At 42.3% G+C, this 20,318-nt stretch overlaps 1 protein-coding gene across 1 annotated transcript in view; it reads left to right on the plus strand.

Moving 5' to 3' along the window:
* LOC146809142 (IgGFc-binding protein-like) overlaps positions 1–20,318 on the plus strand; it is a 301,036-nt gene that overhangs the window by 201,098 nt on the left and 79,620 nt on the right. The window contains exons 14-16 of the mRNA XM_085614831.1: positions 5,054–5,621; positions 12,887–13,482; positions 14,878–15,454. Of these exons, the coding sequence (XP_085470957.1) occupies positions 5,054–5,621; positions 12,887–13,482; positions 14,878–15,454 (1,741 nt within the window). The remainder of the gene's footprint in view (positions 1–5,053; positions 5,622–12,886; positions 13,483–14,877; positions 15,455–20,318) is intronic.

Below are 20,318 nucleotides of genomic sequence, written 5' to 3' on the forward strand. Positions count from 1 at the left end.
GTAATGTGATTTCAATTGCTATGCACTATTCACATTAGTACTCTTCCAATGCATGGTCTGTAAAAAAATAATCATCTCTTAACATAATACAGGAAAGTTTTTTCTCCTACAATTACTGTTCTAGTATTGTAAATAAATTAGACATAATTGTCCATGCCACAAAGAAGAGAGCATTAGCATATACATTGATGAATTATGTATATATATAAATATATATATGTATACATATATGTTTGTGTGTGTGTATATATTAATATATACATATGTATATGTAAACAGTCACAATCCTGGCCCACCTCATTGCTGATGAGTTCTTCCAGGTACGGACCACACACGCGGAGAATAAATAGTCTTCAAAAAGTGCTTTAATAGTGCCAATAGAACACGGTCTGTATCAGGCTAGTGCCTGCCATGACGCGTTTCGGCCGTCAAAACTCGGCCTTGATCACATGATCACATATATAGAGAGGAACATTTTGCTCCTTAAATCCAAAACATAAAGCACTCATACTCCAGGAGTTTGCTTGTAAATGTGTCATTTTATGATGGGCAACGCGTTTCGACCAAATAGTCTTTAGCACAGTCTGAGTTGCTCGTTTGAATACTTCGCTTTATTGCAAAAAATAATACATAAACACAAAACAGGGACAACTCAGGTGGATGCACTAATGGATAGGGAGTACAGACTACAGTAGATGTAAACTAAGACAGATTCATATAGGAAAAACGATATTCTCGTACTGTAAATACATCTCAAAACATTATAATGGTAAATGGTGACTGGCAAGCACTAAAAATGTGCATTCTTGTGTGACATTCAAATAAATTCATCATAGTGTAAAGAAAAATAATAAGAGCTCACTTATTCTCTGTTGAAAGTTACAACCCATCTCATGAACAGTGTTTCCCCACAAGGAATTGGTCACAAAAATGCGTGCTGGTACTCTTGACCTCATTTCCACAAAATGTATATAAAATCATATGCCAACATACATTTCTTCCCTCTGATGGAGGTAACCTGTTACCAGTGTTTATCATACCTGGGTGGTGCCTCTTTTATTGACATTGATTATCCACAATCAAGGTCATGTGACCAAATATTCTATGAAGTAAATCACAAGGTGAACGTCTCAAAAACTACGCTCCCTATGCGACAAAATACTTCTAACATGGTCAACTGACCTGTTTTACCGGAGCTTACAATAAACCCCAAATTGCTGGTGTAACCCAACCCATTCTATGAAATTATATTTACAGAAAAACACATCTTAAAACAAAATACTATTTTTTGCAGCATATTATATTATACAGCCAGTACCCATCTGTTAAGAGACAGAATGCATCAGCATAATGCACTGTCACTGCTTGGCGACAAAACAAACCGCAGTGCAAGAATTCAAAGCATAAAACTGGAACACGGTGCATGGATGGGGAGGGGGGTTGAAATAACTGAAAGAAGCTGTATGGAAGGTGGCTACTGGTGATTGGGACTAATTGCAAGGAAAAAGGGAAATACTTCTTTGAAGGTTTTGACTGGAGACACTGTGAGCGAAAGAGAGGATTCTCAACCAGAAAAACAGTAAACATAGATATCTTTAGAAAGTGGTAGGGATTAGGGTTTCGGATAAGACAGGAACATGGTCTGATACTCATCCAATATGCACAAACAGTTCTTCATCCTTGTTCAAGCCTCTCGGGGATTTGCTGTAGAGGAGAATATGTATTTCAAGTCCAGCATCCTTAACTACCTCTCTCTGTTGCCCCTCTTGGGGTCACAGCGTTTTCTCAATACCAAAAAAAGACAGAGTGACAGGATGTTTCTCATGCTCAGAAAACCAATGCCTAGCCACTGAGTAGTTGGGGTCCCCATTCATGATGACTCTTAGATGCTCAAGGCTGCTTTGTTTGACTTGAAAAATAGTGCTGCCCATGTACATGCGACCACATGGGCACACCAAGACATAAGCACAATAATCACTGTTGCAATTGATAAATTTGCTAATGTGCTCAGTCTTACCAGTGGGCAGTGTTTACATTTTGACCTACTTACTTGTTTTACATGCTGTGTTGTGTCCACATTTATGGAAGCCTTGTTGTTCTTGCAGCCACCTCCCCGGTCTGCTCGCGTCCATGTAGCTCTTTACCACCATATCCTTCAAGGATCTAGCCTTGCGATCTGTTACCTGGTGATGAGAGTTATCTGGTTCCTTATAACAGGATCATTCTTCGCCGAGTGGCAATGTCTCTTAAGCTTCTCTCTGATGATGGGAGATTCAGACTTAAAAGTGGTAATCATCCTTACTTTCTTGCCTTCGTGATTATCCCTCTGCATTTAAATCAATAGGTTTTGTCTGGGAGCTCGGCTGCCTTGGCATTAGCTGTCTTAAGTACCTTGGAGGGATAACTCCTTGCCTTGCATTTGTTTGTAATCCTCTCTTCCTCTTCCCTATAGGCTTAGGGTGTACTGCAATTCTGCCTGGCTCTTAGGAAAATCCCAAAAGGGATGCTTCATATGAGCTTCTGTGGGTAGTGACTGTTTGCGGGTAGTATGCTATTGTCAGAAGTGGCCTTTCGAAATAGGCTGGTCTCCACTACCAGGGGCTTCCAACACTCTGTTGAACACATACGGAGACCGCTGATGGTTGCTTTGGCATTGCCTCCTCAAATAACGTATTCTTGCCAAATTGTTTGCTGTTAGAAGATGCCACCAACTCTCTGCATACAAATTCCGCAACTTATCTGCGAGAATTCTTTCTTTTCAACAGTTTTGACTCCTGGATCAAGGGGTCTTGGATCTTCACATGTAATATCTTGCTCTGAAGATGGTCTCATAGATTTACATCATAAGAGACCGCTACTTTGATACCCTAACCCATTTTCCTTTTAGTTTCTGTTAGGATGTAATCTGGGTATTTAGGGGCATATTTACAAGGGCGTTATCTCCACTTTTTTGGCTTAGAAAGCCAAAAATGCGGAGATAAAACCAGCGCTCTATTTACAAGAGGGTGCTAACATGCATAATCGCATGTTAGCACCTTTATTCCCAACGCCTCACTTTACATCTCCAATTAGATGCAAAGTGTGCGCTAGTGGGCGTTCCCCGGATGGACTACCTTGCAAATATCGCTGATGTTTACATCGTGATATTTACAAGGCAGCCCACATGATTTTAGCACTCATTAGATTTTGGTGAAAACTGCTGTTTTCGCTAAAATCTAACGTCTGCTAAAATCTTGACTTAGCCATCCCTAACATAGGGGGTGGATTATGCTGATACGACCCTGTGGGTCGTATCAGCAAGGTTATTGCCATTTTGCAGGGAACATCGCTGGAAAACCAGCGATGTTCCCTGCAAAAGGGCGATAACCTCGCTATCTCTGGAATTCTTTTCGCCCGAAACGCGCTGTTAATAACTTGCTACCAGGGCGATAAATTCCAGAGATAGCCTGCAATAATATTATTATTGCTAAGCACGGCCAGCGATAATTATCGATGGCCGTTGATAATATGCCCCTTAGTTCCTATGTTTAGGACAGTCTCCATACTGTATACTCTGGGCCTTATTCCGAGTTTGGAGGTCCTCATTTGGGACAGCCACCCAGCTGGTCCCAGGAGGACCGTCAAGCCCATGGGGCACCTGTCCAGCGACTTACGAGTTTAATGCAGGATGGGCGGGTGGTGCTGCGCCGGTATCATAGCAGTGGGTATTTTAGGCTCACAAGAGAGCCTATAGAACATACTGCCACCGCGAGAGAGCCTGCTTCATGTACGTGCACTGTGTGGCATCCACCACACAGTGCATGCACGAAAGTGAAATTGTAGGGGGGCGAAATATGTTCCCCCGCATGTACCCCATGGGCAGATTCACACACCCTGTTTAGAGTCACCTTATTAACATTTCTGCCACCCTTTTCATGGCGGGCCCCTGCTATGAAATGGGCAGTGAAAATGCAAGACGTAATATGCTCATCAGTGCCTACATCGTCACCACTAGCATATTCAGGCCCCTCTCAGCGCCATCTTTGCTGTGGGATCCTGGATCCCGGCGCCAGGGCGGTGGTGGTCAGACTGGCACCACGAGTACAGTGGCCCCAAGGACCACCGTACTCGTAATAATCCCCTCTGTGAAATGGGTTGTTGTGCATTGATAACTAGCGAAACCTAACTGTCATGGATTTTTCAGTTCTGTTATCATTGCTTTGGAAGTAGCTCTTTGTTTTGAACCCCTAAGTAAACCCTCATTCTACGAACAAAATCTAATGAATTAAGAAACACACCCGGTTGCGTTGATTGATTGATTTCTTTAAATAATACAGACTATGGTGCTTTGAATTGGTTTCTCGATGTCCTGATTAGACATCTAGCAATTAGTTGGAGAATTCTTTCTAAATATACTTCCAAATACATCTCTTGTAGGGTTAAGTACCTGACACTAGTGGGCCAGCAGCACTGCGTGTGTTATGTTATCTTGCTCTAGGAACCAGAAAAGCAAGAAACATTTCCTTTAACACGGAGTCTTTTGAAGCCTAACTTCACTCGAGATAATTTAAGAAATTACGGGGCATATTATCAAGCCAGGCGATAAACTTATCGCGCAGAAAACTGCCGCTAAAACGGCGATAATGGGCTTGATAATATGCTCTATGGAATTCCAATTGAAGCCCATGTTAGATGTCCTTCACATTTAACATGGGCTTCAATTGAAATTCCATAGAGCATATTATAAAGCCCATTATCGCCGTTTTAGCGGCAGTTTTCTGACGCTAAAGCGGCGATAAGTTTATCGCCTGGCTTGTTAATATGCCCCTACATTTGCCAGGTGTCAATATACTGTGAAACTAATGATTATACTTGGTTACATAAAATACAGTTTCCTTATAAATGTTAAGCTACTCATTAATACACAGATTAACATAGTTAGTCTACATTTTATGTGTATGAAATGTGCTGCTCCAACTGCATGTTTTGTACTTTGCTGTAGGTACCCGAGGGGTATTGTATCAATGTGTATAAATGAGAAACCTGAAAGTCATCTCTTTTCTTCCTTGTTCAGGTGAATGGCGTTCTCACAGCATTACCAGTGTACCTTCAAACCAACAAAATCCTGGTTTTCAGCAGCTGGGGACGTGCAACCATTAAGACCGATTTTGATATTAAAATTACATTTGATTGGAACAACTATGTTACAGTCACTCTGCCCAGCACTTATGCCAATGCGGTCGGTGGCCTGTGTGGAAATTACAACAAAGTTAGCAGTGATGACCTGACCATGAAGAACGGGGTCAAAGCTACTACAGTTGTCAACTTTGCTAACAGCTGGAAGGTCAGAGACGTACCTGGGTGTATACCAGAATGCACTGGGAATTGCCCATCGTGCACTGATGCTCAGAAACAGATCTACGCAAGTGAACAGTATTGTGGAGTTATCAACAAAGTCAATGGGCCATTCAGTAGCTGCTATGAAATCATTAACCCGGAACCCTTCTTCAGCAACTGTCTCTTTGATGCCTGTGTGTACAAAGGCCACTTCACAGTCGCTTGCAGCGCCATTGCTGCATATGTGACAGCATGTCAAGACGTTGGCATTCAAATACAAGAGTGGAGAACACCCTCATTGTGCAGTAAGTTTTACATGAATTTCTCATGTTTCAATTAACAGAGTACTTCCACCTTCTACACGATTGGTCCAAAGTTTAATCTTGACCTAGTTTTGTGATGAGAAACACACCCTTCCTTGTTTAACCATTACCAAAAAAGCAAATTTTTAACTTGTGGTCAACAGTTATAACTGAGATGTCTTTCTTATCATAAGAAAATTACTTTTCCAAAAATAATTGTTTTGATCAGAAGCACCACATTTTTCACAAATATGGTAAATTGAGTGTAAAACTAGTATTGCCCAAGGGATATCATCCATGTGCTTCATGCATTTGCCATGTTTTGGTGCCTCTGGTGTTCCTACAAACTCCTGGGTTGTTTTTTTCTATGTTACAATTCATAAGTTGTCCAACCCAATGACGACTGCAATGCTAGCACATGAAATAAGGGACAAACAGTTGACAAGCACACATTAGAGTGCAATTAGATGCAAGTGTGACCCACTAAATGGCTCCCACTCCAGTGACCATTATAAGGAATTTCATACATTTTAGATGGATTGGTTCAGCTGCCAGGTGTAGGCCTGTAGCAGCTAGGTTCCCTTCACTTCCATTAGTCCGCCAGTGTGCTATTGCTATTTTAATTTTAAAGATCATTGCTGAGTTAGGTGAGCGGTGGTAGAATTCTGTATGCATGTCTGTTGGAAGCTAGGTGTTCTAGACTACTAGGTGTCCTAGACTGCTCCAAAGATTAGAGGAGACAGGTATTCAGGGTACAGCTCTGCAATGGTTCATGAGCTTCCTACCGCAAAGAACCCAGACCATCAACCTAGGTCCGCTTAAATCATGCAGCCTAGAGCTCAACAAGGGCCTATGTCTTAGCCACACATTAGTTAACATCAATGTAGCCCTCCTTGCTACAACTATCAGATCCCGTGGATTCACACCTATCTCATATGCGGATGACACCCAAGTTCTTATCTGCTTTGATAAAGACCCCTCAATATGAAAGCCTGTTTTGCAAATGGGCTGAAATCTATCTCGTTTTGGATGACTGGGAACTTTCTTCAGTTACATGCAAGTAAAACCAAGATCATGCTCTGTGGTAGAGCACAAATGCTTTGGTCTCTGGATTGGTGGCACAGATTTAGGCACAGCACCTACCCCAAAATCTATAATAAAAAATGTGGGTTTATGCTTGGACCAGACTCTTACCATGAAAGATCAGGTAGTGGTTACCACTGGCACATGCTTTCATATGATGAGTCTACTATACAGAGTCTTTCTACTACTTCCACTTTCGATTTGCAAAACCCTAGTACAGGCACTAGTGATCAGCTGCCTGGACGATTTCAATGCTCTCCTTGCTGCTACAAATGAGTCTCTACTTGCCAAACTTCAGGTAGTCCAAAACACAGCAACTCACCTGATTCATAATATGCCGGCCTGGTCAGCCTCCTCTCCCCTTCAACAATCGCTTTATGGTTTCCAATCCACATTGGAATCATTTTCCAGATCTGCTCTTTATTGCATAAATCAGTGAACAGCAAAGGTTCCAGATACTTGGCTGAAAAATATATTCCATACCAGCCGAGCAGACCTTTAAGATCTATGGTTAAAGCTCTCCTTACTATTCCTCGAATTGAAAAAAACACGTCAGGAGGTAGAACATTCTCTAACTACTGGAATAAACTACCCTGTCTCATTTGGAAATGCACAGATCACCTGCTTTTCAGAAAGCGTCCCAAAACCAAGCTATTTCCATACTAGCTCTGCCCTGCCCATGTCCACTCCAGCGCTGAGATACCCCTTCCAGGGTGATTCAAGGGCCCTACAAGTTAAATTAACATAAAATAACATAACATATTCCACGTCACTGAGACACAGTGTCTCCGGTTGGTCGCAGTGTCTAGCCAGTCCAAGCGGGACCACCACCTCCAGGCAGGGTAAGTCTTGAAATACACTAGATTACCCTCTAGTAGCTTGGCGCGGAGCAGATAGGCCTAACTCTGAGAAGCAAGGTGTAAAGTAGTTGTGTAATACACTCACACAGTAACCCCCTGGAACGCCATAAAGAGACTCCACAAGGTGGTAGAAAAAAAAAGGCTCTTTATAAAAGCATCAAATGAATTCACAGGTGACAAGGATGTACTCCGTAAGTTTGGGAGTATCCGTGTTGCAGAGATCACTGAACAATTAAGAATAACAAGATCGGAGCTCCTTTAGGAGTGTTATGGTAAGGTTCAAGTCAGTGTCAAAATATTCCTGAGCGGCCGCGACTTGGGAACCCAAATGTAGTGTTGCATCGGCGTTGGCAGCTCCTGGAGGTGCGCGGCAGTGATGGGAGTCCCGCTGCCCAGCGCAGCCAGCAATTGTAACACCGAAGAAGAAATGGCCGCCCACTCCGGCAAAGAGAAAGTCAAAGAGTGCCTGCCGCAGGGCAGCCAAGTACCTGTTCTGTTGTCACGGGTGAGAGGGTGCGCGCACTTAGTCCTCCGGCTTCAGTGTGGTGTGTTGGGAGTGGGGTGCGAGTTCCACTAAGTGAAGGCTCCGTCCAGGTGATGCCGGTGTCCGTCTTTCAGTATGGGGCACAAGCAGAAGTCCCTCGGGTTCCTGTTCCTCAATGGCACTGGTTAAGTTGCCCGCGATGAGACAGGGGACAAGCGGGTAACGCCAGAAAGTCAAGCCGCCTCTCAGAGGGATAAGAGAACAAGTCGACAAGTCCTGGGGGACACTTAAGAGCTTCCTTAGTTGTTTCTTTTGCAGGGCAAAGATCAGCAGGTAGCAGGGCAACACAGCACAGCAGGACAGCAGTTCCTGGAAACAGTCAGTCACAGCAGAGCGACAATCCTCCTAGCGGAGCAGCCTTTGCTCCAGCAGAGATTCTTGCATGTCCAGTAGTGCAGTAGTGTACCAAAGATGTGTGGCCAGGGCCCTATTTTTTTATACCCTGGTACCAAGCTATTAGAAGGGGCAGAAGCTTCTGGAAGAGTCTTTGAGGTTCTGGGGTGTTCCCTGTCTCACCTGACCTGGCTCCTGGCTGTCTGCACTGACAAAGCAGGGTCGTTAAGCCTATTGTGGGGCAGCAGGGCCCATTCTATTCAAATGTAAGTGAGAATCACCACTCCCTCCAAGAAGGTAATCAGTATGCAGATGAAGGCAGCCCTTCCTGTGTTTGGGGAGTCTGCATGTGTGAGACTGTTACCCTGGGCCAGACGTGGATTGGGCAAACTACAGGTACACAGAGGTAAGTGAAGGGCAGAAAAAAATGTTCACGCTCTAAAAATGGCATTTCTGAGACAGTAATATCAAAACCCAATACACCACCACTAGAGAGGGTTCCTCACTACTATTCCAACCATACCAAACATGACATGTCTACTACTTCCCATTCAGGAGTTATCACTTAAAAAAATTATAAGGTAATTCCCAATGCTGGCCTATGGAGGGGTAGGCTTCACTGCGATGGCAGAGGCCTGCGGCAGGTATGCTAATGTCACAATGTTTTTAGGAGAGAGCACCCGCACCTTAGCCATGATCAGCAGTGGTAAAGTACCCAGAGTCCTAAGTCTAACAAAAATGTGCAGTTAAAGTGTGAGGCAAAAGGGCAAAAAGGTAGGGGGAGACCTCCCTAAGGCTGAGAGGTCCAACAACCACATAGAGGAACAAGCCGAAGGCAGAGTTACTTTATAAGGTTATGGAAGTCCAAGGTATCATGTAATATCCTTATCATGTACATAAGGGATTATTTTATCCCATGTAGTACATGGTCACACCATCACTTTTTCCAGAAACCACTTAAAGCCTTTGTGCATAAATCTTTCATATTAAAGAGAGAGAGCATGTTTTCAAACTAAAATTGGAATATCTAGTGCAAAATTGAACACATCAAACACCTGTTAGTTATTTGTTGCAAAAAGATACTAGAAACATTTCAATACCGTCAGTTTTAAAAGAATGCAGTTGCTCATACTGTATAGAAACATGCAGAAATATTTGTTTTGCTTTGAACCGCTGCTCCGTGACCTGAACTGCCTTTTACCTGGGCTGCTGGCTCTGGCATCAGGCACTGTGACATCAGAACTTGACTATAATAACTTATAATAATCGAGTTCAGATGTCTCTTTTTTATTTTCAGTGACTAAGTGCGTCACAAGTCGCTGATTATAAACAAATTAGAGACATGCATTTATACAGGGGTTGCAGAATCCCATGTGCTATAAAACAGGTACAGAGTTGTCAGTATTAATATATCACCCTAGGATCCTCCAATTTCATTTGCTTTCTGCATTCATGGAGCTTTGTGAACAGTAGCTTTTTGTGAACGGTCTTATACTGTATTCACAGTGTTTGAATTGCTCTGCTTTTACGAACAACATGATCTTCAAAACAATGTGAAAAATGTCTAGAGCGGTCATACTTTTAGAACTGCATTACATTCAACATCTACTTTGTGGCCAATGGCCTCTTTAGTGATTACTTTCTCATAGAAGCATCACCGGCTTATTATACCATATAACATTGCATTTGCAATTTAAGGGTGTGCAGTGTTATGATGTGTGCCTTTTCCATCTGATTCAATCCTGTTTTACTGTACATGTACGTATGATTCATGGATTACACCTAAAAGTCCTATGTACACACAACTCTGTGCTGAACATTTATACATTATTTTTACTTGGCTTGCCTTTTTACACTGTTTCTAGACTTACCACACACACCCTCTCTTTCATTGGCATTAGGCTGCTCAGCCACCTCAAAATGTAGGTCAAAGAAGCAGAAGGGACCGCTGCTTTGTGTTGCAGACTGAGCACCTTTGGTAATGGTTGCTAGCAACCAGGAACTTTCTCTCATTTAGAGAGCTCAGTGGCCTATGGACTTATCCACTCTGAAGAAACCAGTCTGACTGTGAGACAATCAGAAGGAGCGAATCCAACAGACTAAAGGAAGTTTTAGGGTACACACTGTCAGCACGGAACACACAACCTTAAAATCCAATTCATGAAGCATGTGAACAACTTGTTCAGTCAATTTGGGTCAGTGTCAGGTTAAAAGTATTTTTTTAAGAATGGCAGACAAGGGTTGTTGTTTCAATGTCTTATATAAAGAATTAACAGGCAAATGACATAGAGTATGACATGGGTATCTTTAGTAGCAATGCAAACAAATCATAAGTATGAAGAACTTAGTGCCATTCTGAGTGAAACCCAGCAGCGATTTGCCTCTAAGGGGAGGCGAAAAGGGGCCTCCTCCACATAGAAATCTACACGTCCTTTTATAGGACTTTTGGACAAAGACATCAATAGGGAACAAGCAATAAGAAGCATTTTTATTACAGAATACATTTGAAGATTCTCTCATGGTAGTACTACTAACAGAGTTTGTAGGTGTTCTCACAGCTAGTTTAGCAATCCAATTGATACATTATATGACGATAGCCCAAAATGTTGTTCGTTAGGTACAGAGCGAAAAATGGTGTCTGGGAACATTTCTCAGTTTATTAGTGCCGTTCCTTGTTTGGACCAAGAAGAGCAACAACACTTAACATGTGATATTCATGATGTTAACACAAGATGGAGGGCATTGTGGACACAACCTAATTTAGCATAAGGCCCAATTTGCGATGCATTTAATGTATAAGGAGATCATCTCTCTGGATACCACAGCCTCATTGTAGAACATTCCGACATTATATTATATTAACAGTAAAAATGGCAGGTTCACTATTGATTGGCAGCCGTAAAACTCCAAAAACATTTTCAATGCAAGTCATTAATACATACGTCTTCCAATAGTATAAGGCAGTGAAATATGTTGGTGATCGTTCAGGAGATTCACAACAGATGTGTGATGTCATGGTCACTCCTCTGAAATGTTTGGAATGATTGGAAAGAGTACAAATGGCTGTAACCAAATTGAAAACATTTTCTTAATTGGAATGGGCAAAACTAAGGAGAACAGTAGGCTGAAAAGGAAATTGATCAGGAAAAGAAAACTAGAAAGTGTTGTATGGCCAAACCCCGCATGCATTTACCCTGCATGCCTTCATGACGCAGGCACTACCCCGACTGCAGCGTTACCTCGTGTTACTTTAACACGCAAGTCATTACAGTGACTTGCTTTAGGGGGCGCTGGACTGTGGAATAGTATACATTACTATTCCACTCCAGGCTATGTAACAGTAGGTAAGGTGTTGGACTTAAAAATCAAACACCAGTCCAACAACGCACCCCCTACAGCAAGTCGTTTTAACAATTTGCATGGTAAAGTAACATGTGGTAACATTGCAGTTGGGTAGTGACTGCATTGTAAAGGCAGGGGGTTGTTATGACTGCGGGGTAAAAGATGTTTTCCCCCCAGAAAAATGCAAGGTAAAGGACCAGAGAAAAACATTAAATAACAGTTTTGCACAGAGTAGGGAGGATAGACATTAAGACAGACATTAAATCCCCAATTCTGAGTAGAGTGGATGGGGATGCACCATTTACTACAGTCAGTACATAGTAATATTAAGGTGTGAAGTATTAATGGAATGCTTAAAAACCTGTTAATTTGAGCTTTCTCTTGGAAAATGGGGAATTATACGAGGCATTTTTTACCAACGGAACTGATCAGAATTCAGAAAGGTTCAGTAAGAGGAATTATCACAGATATTGGAATTCAACACCTCACTCCCAATCGGGACCCACGCCGAATATGCAAATGAAAGTTTGTAATATACAATATATCACTTTTTCTCTGTGAACTTACAACATGCTGTCATACTGTCTCCATGTACTTACAACACAGTCGCAATATTTCTATGTAATTACAATATCTTAATATTTTCTCTGAGTGTTTACATCGTATTACTTGTTCTAAATGTATCCACAGAATACTATTACTTTTTCACAACATACTTACACCATGTCATTGTTTTCTAAACTTATGCTCATAATTCTTTCAATCAATTTACGCAATTTAATTATATCGGTGTACTTGGAGCATCATTTTTTCAGTGCAATTACTAAATATAAAATAATTTTCTCAATATACTTCAACGTTTTTACTTTTTGTCCATGCACTCACAATTTAAGATTATCTTTTTTCATTGTGCATAATGTATTTTTACTTACACATATATGTATGAATACTTCATTTTCTTAATATACTTAAAACATGTAATAACTTTCTAAAAAACATCTCACTTCATAATCTTACTTTTCAGTGATGTTTTTACATGGCGTTATCTTTTCTCAATGTGCTGATTGTATTTTCTTATCTTACACCATGTTTTTATTTTCTCTCAGCTCCTTCTTGCCCCGTGAATATGCACTATGAGCTATGTGGCAATGGATGCCCTGTCACCTGCTTTGGTCTTTCCGCTCCAGTAGGCTGCGATGCACCGTGCACAGAAGGATGCTTTTGTAACAATGGCTTTATCTTGAGTGGAGACAAATGTGTGCCAATCGCACAATGTGGGTGTGTGTATAATGAACAGTACTACAAGAGGGGGCAAGAGTTCTATCCAAGCAGTTCATGCAAGGAGCGCTGCACGTGTGTTGACAATGGAGTTGTGACCTGCATTAGTGTACTCTGTGATGCCAATGAACAGTGCAAGGTGGTGAACGGCATCCAGGGATGTCAGCCAATCAGCTTTGGAAAATGCGTTGCATCCGGAGATCCTCACTACATTTCATATGATGGCCTGTCCTTTGACTTCCAAGGCACCTGCACATACACACTCACCAAAGTAACTGATGATGGCTCAAGACTGCAGGCATTTTCAGTTGTAGCCGAAAATGAAAGTTTTGGTAAGGGCAATGTGGCAGTTACCAGGATGGTGGCCGTGTCTGTATATGGGTATACTATCATCATCGAAAGAGGGATACAGTGGAAAGTCAAGGTGAGTTTAAAACCGCATCAAAATAAGCTTTTAAGGTACCTTTCCATGTTTTAGTTCGCTTGTGATGTTAAAGACATGGACCAATCACATACACATCAGCCTGAACACTACCCTAAAAGTGAAAGTTCAGTCCAAACCACTAGTGCGCGTCCCCTATGAACAAAAGATAGACTGAATGCCAGCCTCATTTACATTGGTTAACCCAGACCTTTAGGAGGTGATTCATGTAAAAGATGACGACTATGAATAGAAATTTTGAAGGGGGGTGTTGGATCTGGTGTCCTTGGAGTGGTTTCACCTGACTTCAAGCAGGGTACAATTCCAACAATAGAATAAGCCATCAGGCCTGGTGTTAATGGTTGTATTAATGAGCACAATGCTTCGGTATTCCAACTGCAAAAACCTCATGTTATAACAATAAGACAGCGAGAGGATCGTGTTGTTATAAACAGAAGAAAAAGTTACTTTCCAGTAAGATTGCCTTGAGTTTTGTTTGTTGTCACTACCCCTTCAGGACATACTATAAACTCACAACGTCAAGCTTGCCCACGAGGAGCTAGATCCTCGAGTCTAAAGCATACCTGTCAGATGTAAGTGACCTCTCAGTTTATTTCATGCCACCTCCTCATCGCCAAAGAGCGGTCTAAAGACTGTACCATGGTGTTCGGGAACTACAATGGCACGTATATTAGACACGTTGACTAATTTTGAGTTTACTGAGGGCACCAGGGGATTTTACTCTAAGCCTGTAGACTTCAAATCCCTGAAATGGTAGTGGCCGAAGGTTTGACTCATTTTATGATCTCTGCCCGGGTAGCGTATTTTTACCATTGCGGATAAATATATCATGGAGGAAATACTCTGGTGCAGGAATGTTGCAGTGGAAACGCCACAAGTGTAGATTCATGCTGGCTGGCATTCTACATGGATATGTGAGCATAAGGTATGATCCCTTAGTCGGGACCCCATTATTAATACTTCCCTAGCAGTCTCCCTTACATGCAGAGAGTTATGCCTTGTATTCCTAGGGAAACCATATATACCTTTTCCTGATGACTCAGTACGATGTAAGTAGTTCTCTGAGTCAAGTTCAGTATACATAGAGGTGGACAAATCACTCTAAACTGATTTGCTGTTTTGCCACCAAGTCTGGTGGAGCCACCTCAAAACACTGAGGGGCTCAATGTACCCTAAGTGTACCCTGGTCAGAAGTGGGTAAGCTGCCAAAAGTTCACCCTGCCAGTACCAACGCTTAAAAATGAGTGCCGGAAGCCGCGTTGTGCATGATGTCAAGAACTCCACTTGTCATCACACAGACTGTACACTGATGAGCCAAAAGTAAAAATCAGGTCCAGTTTTCTAATTGTTTATCACTGTTGTTTTCTTTATTGACAGGTGGATGGAGAAATGAATAATTTACCACTAACCCTTAATGATGGCACAATATGGATCAACCAGGAGGGGATACACATTACTCTCCAGACTGATTTTGGTCTAACCGTACTTTACGACACAGTCTATTATGTGATGATCAGTGTCCCGAGCACCTACAAGGGGAAACTGGGAGGCCTGTGTGGCAACTTTAATGGAAATAACAAAGATGAGTTCCAGCTGCCAAATAAACAGATTACCACAAATGTGAATGATTTCGGTGCCTCGTGGAAAGTAACGATTGTCGGAGCCAAGTGCACTGATGACTGTGGGGGCTCGTGTCCTATCTGTGGCCCACCCCAGATAGCACCGTACTTGGGCCTGAATTCTTGTGGCATGATCACCAACAAAAATGGACCTTTCAAAAACTGCCATACCACAGTGAGCCCCACTGACTATTTCAACCACTGCACATACGACTTGTGTGCTGTGGAATTAGTTGGAGGAGGAGACATGCTTTGTAAGAGCCTCCAGGCATATGCCGCGGCATGCCAAGCTGCCGGTGTTACCATCGCACCATGGCGGACCGCCACATTCTGCCGTAAGTCATCTCAGTGGCTCATCATTGGAGTAAAAACCTGCTTGATGATTGAGAGCATGAAGCTGTATTTATCTATTATCTCTTCTGACAAAGTGTTATGTGGTTTTAACATGATGAAAATGTAGAAAAGTAAAAATAAAAAGCCTAGGACCATGAAAAGCTGTAAAGACATCTCAGAGACATAATAAAAGTTGTTTTGAGCAAAGATAAATTGTTACAGGCGTAGCAGTGGCAGAGCCCAAGGCAGATTCTGGTGACTGTCACCAAAATTTGCTCTTTCCGCATCAGGGGGCATATCAACAACAACTGGCGATAATTATCGCTGAGCGCACTTAGCGCTAGGATAATTATCGCCGGCTAGCGTGGATTTTTATCGCTGAGATAGTGTGCTATTAGCAACGCTTATCTCAATAGCGATAAAAATCCTCACGCTAACTGGCCAACGTGAGATTATCGCTGGAAGCCCAGCGATAATCTCACGTTAGCTTGTTGATAGGGACTCACAAACTTAGCCATGATATCCTTCTTCCATAGGATGTCATGGCTAAGTCAGTCCTGAAGCAGGTGTTAGGAAAGTAGCGATAACAGGTGTTAACGCTACTTCTCCTGACGCTATGCTTCATAGCGTGGGGCTTGATGATAGGAGAAATGCCGCTTAGCGACATTTCTCCTATCATGTCAGGTCAGGAATGCCCACTTTGCATCTCATTAGAGATGCAAAGCTGGGCGGTAGAAATACACACGCTAAAGCAAGGTTTCACGCATTAGCGTGACCTTGCTAATATAGCGATAAAATTATCACCGCTTTTAGGCCGAAAACGGACGCTAAAGCGGCGATAATTTTTTATCGCCTCGTTGGAAATATGCCCCCAGGTACGTTGCTGCACCTTGTGGTGAAGCCCAAAGCAGCAGACTGAAATTTCTGGTGAAGTCAAGTCCCGAAAATTCTCTTGGTATTAATAGTAGCAAATAAAAGAGGATATGGAACACATGGCAACATCTCTGGACGTGAGTATATCATACTGGTATTAGAGGCCAACGGAAAAGGGCATAATGAGTCTAAATAAAAACAAGGCATGGCAAAGCCAAAAGGTCTGTTGCTGGCTGCCAGCCTTTTTTACTTTAGCAATTTTTTAATTATTTATGGCGTGTATTTTGCAATACTTTATATTGTTTGATAAGCTGGAGAGCCCCCATCACTTAAAAAAAACAGTTTGAAGGTCAAAATATTTCTTGGTCTGCAAAAAGCACACATTACTAATTACTGTAGTAGTCCCTTGCAGCAAAGAAAGCTACTTTGTGTTTGGATGTACTCCTGTTAAAAAGGCAGCATGCCGTAACTCACAGAGAAGTAAGCCAAGATGTATGCTGGAGTTGGAGGACGAAAAATGTGTATGGCAGAGAAAAATACCAATAGATAAAGTGTGGCTGAAATTCACTATAAGTATGTTACACACATAATTTTAGTAACATCAAAAGGTATTGGATAACACCAGACCTAAAAAATCCAATTGGTCTGCCATTGGCCTCTGGGCTAGCCTCTTTGCTTATGGCTTTTTTCTAATATTTTAATACATCTTTATTACACATAAAGACAGATAGAGAGGGTTGTATAGAGAGGTAGCCATCCAGCGATAGACAGACAGACAGACAGACAAGACAGACAGACAGACAGATTGATTTCCATACATAGACAAGATTGCTTAGATGGAGATAGTTGCCTATATAGATATGTAGACAGGTTTGCAAAGATAGATAGATAGATAGATAGATAGATAGATAGATAGATAGATAGATAGATAGATAGATAGATAGATAGATAGATAGATAGATAGATAGATAGATAGATAGATAGATAGATAGATAGATAGATAGATAGATAGATAGATAGATAGATAGATAGATAGATAGATAGATAGATAGATAGATAGATAGATAGATAGATAGATAGATAGACAGACAGATACACAGAGCAGACAGAGATATAGACATACAGGAAATAGGAATAAACAGCAGTGTTACAATTAGTAATATAAATGTTAAGTGTCTATATCAGCACGACATACAAGAGCACTGTAAACAATCTATAAAGTAATACAAGCAGGACACACAGACTAAATTTGTTTACCAATAAAACTCTAGTCCTCAATTAAAATGCATACCAGCATGAAATACAAGAGTGCAGTTAAAAATGCTCTTCATTGAGCACATACTAAAAAAAACAAATGACAACTTCATTAATCGCCGGCTTCCCTTCTACCAACCCACTCAACAATCTCGCTCAGCATCACTCTCACTTGCATGCATACCCTGCATACACAGAAGCAGAACGTGTGGTCGATCATTTTCCTACCAAGAGCCCAAACCCTGGAATGACCTTGCCAACACATCAATGCCTCCTATTCACTTCTTGAATTCCGCAAAAAGCTGATTACCCGGCTATTCAATTAGTCTTCCTGTGGGACCATCAAGAATGCTTATACAAAGGTCCAACTTCACCACACACCCACACTCACTGATTAAGTGCCTGGATACCCTCACAGGTGACAAGCAGTGTTCTTCAAATCCACATTACATTACATTACTGTTGGACTTGGCCCTTTTTGCAGGGTTATCCCTAAACTTTTTGCTTCTTCCTCCTAATTTTTCTTGACCTGTTGTTGTTGGTTTGGGGACTCAGGGCACTTTACCACTGCTAATCATTACTAATGTGCATATGCTCTCTGTGTAAATTATGAACATGATTGATTATCCAAGTGTACTAAGTATTCCAGGGCTAGTAAATCAAATGCTACTATTGGGTCTGCAGCACTGATTGTGCCACCCACATGAGTAGCCCTGAAAAGATGTCTCAGGCCTGCCACTGCAGTGCCTGTGCGCAGTTTGCTAACTGCCATGTTGACCTGGCAAGTGCACCCACTTGCCAGGCCCTAACCTTCCCTTTTCTTACATATAGGACACCCCTATGGTAGGCCTAATAAACACCCCTGGGCAGGGTACTGTGTATGTGAAAAGTAGGACATGTACTGATGTGTGTAACATGTCCTGATAGTGAAATACTGCTGGTTTAGTTCTTCACTATTGAAAGGCTATCTTGCCCCATAGGACAGAATGGGAAATACTTTGTAACATTTTGGATAAGATAGAAATACAAAGAAGTTTAGGCTCTCTGAACTCAGAATTTAATAGCACATATTTTACTAAATATGGTTTTTAAACTGTGTGTTTGAAAATTGCACTTTAAGAATGTAGGCATTTTCTTGTTTAACCCTCCTGTGTGCCTCTGCCTGTTTGAGTATTGCATGTCTGGTTTTGGAGTGACAGGGGCTGGGGAGGTGCATTCTCTCATACAGCCACTAAGGGGGGGTGATGTGCATTCTGCCTTTCCTGAGTAAGTCAGGGATGGGATGAAGAGACCTGGGCTGCATTCAGAGTAGAGAGTAGGGGGATGAGTCCCCGCTAGCACCTGAATAGGCCTGGTCTGCATGTACAGTGGTGGGTGGAGATTTACCTTGCACCTGAATAGGGCCTGTCTGCCTTACACAATGCTGTATCCACCTCCTGCCAAGCAGCTGCAAAAGAGAGGACAGAATTGGTTTGGACTGGGCTCAGAGACCTTTGCACAAAGAAAACAAAGACATTTTGGGGTATAATTATTAAACCTAAAACCCCTGAACTTTAGACTACTTCTGGAATCAAGAGGAACCCTTGCCAGGGAGAAGAGCTGGGGAAACTGAGGAGAAGTACTGCCCTTGCTGTGTGTCTGGAGTTGGCCTGCAGTTGCTGTTTCTGCCAAAGAAAGGAGAAGGACTTTGCTGTGTGCCCTGCTTGAGGAAAGTTTCCAAAGGCTTGAGTAGAGCTTGCCTCTTGTTTTGAAGTCTCAGGAACATCACTCCCAGCTCCCCTGAACTTCCTTGCTGGGGGTTGTGACCTGCCAAGAAGTGCCTGTGACTGTGTTCGGCCTCTGGCGGTTGTTTCTGCTGCTGGGAGCTGGAAAGCAAAGCACTTGCTCTTGTTGTGACAGTTTTTCCGACGCAGCGCTGTGGTGTGAGAAGAAATTCCCTGAACTGCCAGGCCACTGCTGAAACCAACACAGCGCATGTTGCAGCTGCAAAAATCTCGCATCGAGGGATCGCGGTTGAAGAAATCACCGCAGCGCCGCATGATTTGCTGATGCATCCCAGATTGCCACACATCGTCCCTGTGCAGCAAGTTTTCCCCAACGCATATACCACGGATTGGAGTCATCTCAGAATTGACTCATCGCTTCCCCCTACAGACCGGACCCGATGCACCTCTCCCCTGTGTCCAGCAGGGAGCTGTCGCATCCCATCCACGAAGGTCACAGGAATCAATGCATCTCTGTTTTTCAATGATTCCCATCGCTGCGGCTGTTTGGCTTGGTGAATTTTGTCGCAACGACAGGTACTATGCAAGAAATCACGCAGCCGTACTTCTTTGGACTCAGTGGCTAAAACCTTTTGAAAGTCATTTTTCCTAATATTTGTATGTTGTATTTTTGTTGTTTTAGGTTTGTTAAGTTTAGATAAAGATAGTTTTTTTTTTTATAAACTGGTGTGGTGTCCATTTGTGGTGTTATCACTGTTACTTTGAGTGTTGGTACAAATACTTTACACATTGCCTTTGGGATAAGCCTGTCTGCTCGTGCCAAGCTACCAGGGGGGTGAGCAGGGGTTATCTAAAGTGCATATCCCCTTACCCTGACTAGAAGCAAGGGTCCCTATTTGGACCAAGGTACCTAAGTCTGCCAACTAGAGACCCCCATTTCTAACAATTACATTACAAAAAAATTAAATGGACACAATTTGGTTTGTCACCCTAAAAGGAATTTACAGTGCCATTA

Source organism: Triturus cristatus, chromosome 7 (assembly GCF_964204655.1).
Source record: "Triturus cristatus chromosome 7, aTriCri1.1, whole genome shotgun sequence".
Classification (NCBI taxonomy): domain Eukaryota; kingdom Metazoa; phylum Chordata; class Amphibia; order Caudata; family Salamandridae; genus Triturus; species Triturus cristatus.